Genomic DNA, 4,464 nt, shown 5'->3' on the forward strand with positions numbered 1-4,464 from the left:
ATGCAAAAAGGGTTTTACTTCAATCTCAAAACATCAAAAAAAAAAAAAAGGTCAAAATTGTATGCTATTGATTTTACTTTTGCCTTTTTTTTTTTTTTTGGTTTCGCTCTATTGTGTTATAAGCAATTTTGTCAAGTTGTTACTTTTTGATTTAGCGGGATTTCACTTGTTCAAATCATGTATAAGCTATATATTTGTTGGTCATTAAGATTATCGACCTTTTCCCCGCTAAGATTTCGAATGAATGTCATTTCCCGCCAAGTTTAAATAAATTTATCGTCTACTAGTTAAACGAGATCGTATTAACCATCTCGAGATGACGAATATTTTTTCGAAATTGGAAAAGACAGTTGCATTTATTTCATAAACGAATTAATTTTTTTTTTGCAAAACTTGCTAAAACGTTAACTTTAAGCGAAGTAAGATTTTCAATTCAATTTTTGCACAAAAAAGAAGATGTTGATAATTTAGGGGTTTTTTGTAAAAAAAAAAAAAAATTGGTCGATGATCTCAAATTCTCTATAGCTGAGTCTCGAAGCAATGAAATTTTGTATATATATATATATAGTCTCAAATAATAATTTGAAATTTTCGCAGTAAAATATTTTCGATATAATTATTTTACGTATCTTCTATGAAATAAATACTTTCCCAAAAAAAATTTCATAGCGTAAATGCCAAAATTTCATTAATTGAAAATCGTAAAACGTCTAAATTCTCAGTTCTCCTTTATGTTCATTCGCATATTAATTCGGTGTAAATCTATACGTAATTAATAAGTTGATATAATCTAATAAATTTGAAAATATAATATTTTTACATTTTTCCAAAATTATTTTTATGAGTGTAATTACAATTTTAGTTTCTATTTATTTTGGCTCAAACTATATTGGTCCACTAATATATGAATTTTAACCGTCTTTGGTTCTAAATATTTAGGCAAAAACTTGTGTGAGACGGTCTCACGGGTTGTATTTTGTGATACGAATATCTTATTTTGGTCATCAATGAAAAAATATTACTTCTTATGCTAAGAGTATTACTTTTTATTGTGAATATATCGATAAGGTTAACCCGTCTCACAGATAAATATTCGTGAGACCGTGTCATAAGAGACATACTCTAGCATTTATTATCCATCAAAAACAAATAAACAAGACACACGTCTCTCTCTTCCACGTACTCATAGAAATGCGTAGTTATTTATTTAAACAACGTAAATAAATGAAACAGTTAAATTTAAAATTTTCGTGCATATAAAATAAAATCCCATTTCAACATTAAAACAAAATAATAATATAAAAATGTACAACATTTTAAAAGAATTGCATAACTAATCAAAATCCTCAAAAAGTTCCTTAACCTACCCAAAAACATGCCATCCTTTAAAATAACGATAGCATAACAATAAGTTATTTACGAAAATTCTCGTGACACAGTCTTATGGGTCAATTTCGTGAGCTGAACATTCTATTTTAAACATTTATGAAAAAATATTACTTTTTATATCAATATGACATGGTTGATCAATCTCACAAATAAAGATCCGTCAAAGAGACCTATTTTAAGTTATTTAATCCCTTAAAACCTCATTAACATATCTTGCGAAAACATATAGACTCGGATAAGTAAATGTCACCCCTCGGACATCTTCGCCTCCTCAATCATCACGAATTCACCATCTACATCAAAAGAATCTAGTAAGCCACTTTTCGTCTCCATTGTTTGAGACCGAATCATTTCTCTCTTTCATTTTTCAACGTGCCTCTTTCTCTTTAGTTTTTAATGATGGTTTAAGGTCGAGGTTAAGAATCTAATTACCATGTTTTGTGAAGTCACGAACGAAGAGTCGCCAGCTATTGCTTTGTTAATGGTAGGAGAAGCCGAAGAAGAAAGCAAATACTATGATTTGGTCATCACAGATATGGACTCGATGGAATTGGATCACTTCAGATTTTTCAATCACATTATCCTTAACACTCAACTGCCCATCATTTGTAAGCTCCTAAAAAATTTATTCCCATTAATCTTCGGTTAAAAATAGGTCGAGAAATGGTTTTATTTATTTATTGTTTTTAAAAATAGATCATGAATTTTTTTTTATTGTGGGATTAAATTATTTATTAATTTACCTAGTTTAATTTCTTGCAGTGATGTCTTGCGATGAAAATAGTGATGTATTGAGGAAAGCACTAAATCAAGCGGTGTGCTTCTTTCTCCGGAAGCCCATTCGACCACAAGTCCTTGCAAGTGTGTGGCAACATGTTTTCAGAGTAAGGAGGATGCAAACAATGCATAACATGAACGGACAAGGAAAACAAATACTCCAAGAAAATGACATTTGGGAAGGTAGGGACTTGGTTCTAACTCTAAATTTCAAACACCGTTATGTCGAATTTAGACATCAAATCCTGCGACGGCTAACGACAGATCCAGCAATGCATTTTGAGTACAACTTTTAGAATATTTTTAATTCTACATGTGAAAGTTTTGAAACTACTCATTGAGAGGGGCTAATATCTTCTTATGGCCCGACTGGATCTGTCTATGAGAGAAAAGAGAAGCCGAGCAAAATCACGAGGAATTGAACTTACTCGAGGATGTGTGACAAGAAAACACCTCCACTGGTGAAGCTATTCGTTTTTCACATGTATGTGTGAGTGAGAGCTTAAGAAGTAAGTGTACTTTTGTGCTAGAAAATACAGAATCATCACACTGGCATGGTCAGCAGCTAAAGGTCTCAATATTGTATATGAATATCATCCTATGCTAATGATAAAAGGAAGTATCTCCTCTCATGCAGAAAATAACATTGAGATAAATGGAGAGAGCCCCCAAGTTCAGAGTAAAGTTCATGCAACTGACGCGCAAAACCTCAGTAATGACGACGCGAGACTAGTAACAAATCAAGAAAAGGAAGACTGCCTGAGGAAATCAGATGAAGAAGACGACGACAAAAATGACATAGAAGATGAAAGACTGAATAAAAAGCCTAGAATGTCTTGGACAGATGAACTTCGACTCCAATTTGAGAAAGCCATAAAAATATTGGGAGAAGAAAGTACTTGCTTGCTTCCTACCATTTGAAACCCAAAATTTCATTTTTCCCCCTTCCTCTTCCCCTTCCCCTTCCCCTTCCCCTTCACCTTAACTATGTTGCACATGATCTTTGGTAGTTAACCATAGTTTTTGATATGGTTTTTGGTCATATTCCAGAGGCTCGTCCAAAGGAAATTTTAAAGCTTATGGGCGTATCCAATGTGACGCTTCGCCATGTTTCTAGCCATTTGCAGGTTTAATAGGGAACTCTTCCACACTTCACACTGCATTTTTACTTTCTGACACCGTCTTGTTTTCTTTTCTAACAGAAGTATAGAGAGAAAAAGAAGCGTACTGGTATTAACTGCGCTACTGCTCAACTTCATCAATTCAAGTTGACTAATATGGATAGCAGAATGAAAAGACAATACCAAAATGGGAAGCCGTGGGATCTACATGATCTGAACAGCAAGAAATCACCAGTGGCTGAAACGATGACTCAACCTACGAGTCAATATGTTCATCAACAGCACAATATCAAAAGTTCGTCAGTTCACTATCAAATTGACATGGTTGAGAAACTCCTGGATAAGGCAAAAGGCAAACAGACAAATAACTATGATGATATTGCGGGATACATGAAAGGTGGATGTAATAAGGAACTTAGGGTGGGAAGGAGTTCTATGCATGGTTAAAATCCGAATGAAGGTGAAGCAAATATATTTCGACACAAAGAATTTAGTGAAAACATCAGTGCCATGATCTTAAATCCAGACAGTGCAGCAGTTAATTCTGAGCCTTATGTACCAGATATCTATGAAGATTATCTGGTTTCTAATGATTGTTCTAACGTACTCCATCATTTAAACATGGATATGGGCTACATTTTAAGTGAACCGAACGGTTCAGGATTTCTTGAAGATATCATACTCTCAAGCCAAGGACTAAAGATTTGAATTACTATAATTGATTAGTAAAGTTGAGAACTTTTATGCTGCCAAACAGTTTATCGAGGAGATGTTTTACTTCGATTGTTCGATCCTTTAGCAAGATCAAGAACACAGGTGTCAAGTACGAGTGGATTATGATGATTTTGCTCAAATTACAGATGCTTTTCCTAAATATTCCTAACCATGCAAATGTTTTTTTTGCGTTGCCTAGAGCTATGTCATTTCTGATGTTCATCTTAATATGTCAAACAAGTAGTTTGCATGAATGAGAAAATTATATCAATGTCATGGAAGCAACAAGGATATAAAATACGAGGCAGAGGATTTTCATTATTTTAGCAATCACGGACAAATAAAAACAAATGCAAAATTATTTAGAACCCATCTAATAAAAAGGAAATATTTAAAATTGCATTTACCAATTTTTTTTCGAGGTACGTTACAGTAAAATTTTCTACTGGTTGACAATGATTTG

The 4,464-nt window shown here is 33.2% G+C and overlaps 1 protein-coding gene across 1 annotated transcript; it reads left to right on the plus strand.

The window, feature by feature from the left end:
* The first annotated feature begins 1,858 nt into the window (after positions 1 to 1,858).
* LOC142523462 (uncharacterized) lies at positions 1,859 to 4,438 on the plus strand. The gene is made up of 4 exons (XM_075627274.1): positions 1,859 to 1,997; positions 2,152 to 3,061; positions 3,217 to 3,293; positions 3,369 to 4,438. The coding sequence occupies exons 2-4, from the start codon at positions 2,767 to 2,769 to the stop codon at positions 3,732 to 3,734; spliced, it is 738 nt and encodes a 245-aa protein (XP_075483389.1). The 5' UTR covers positions 1,859 to 1,997; positions 2,152 to 2,766; the 3' UTR covers positions 3,735 to 4,438.
* Positions 4,439 to 4,464: the final 26 nt, after the last annotated feature.

The sequence above is a fragment of the Primulina tabacum genome, chromosome 13, assembly GCF_025594145.1.
Source record: "Primulina tabacum isolate GXHZ01 chromosome 13, ASM2559414v2, whole genome shotgun sequence".
Lineage (NCBI taxonomy): Eukaryota > Viridiplantae > Streptophyta > Magnoliopsida > Lamiales > Gesneriaceae > Primulina > Primulina tabacum.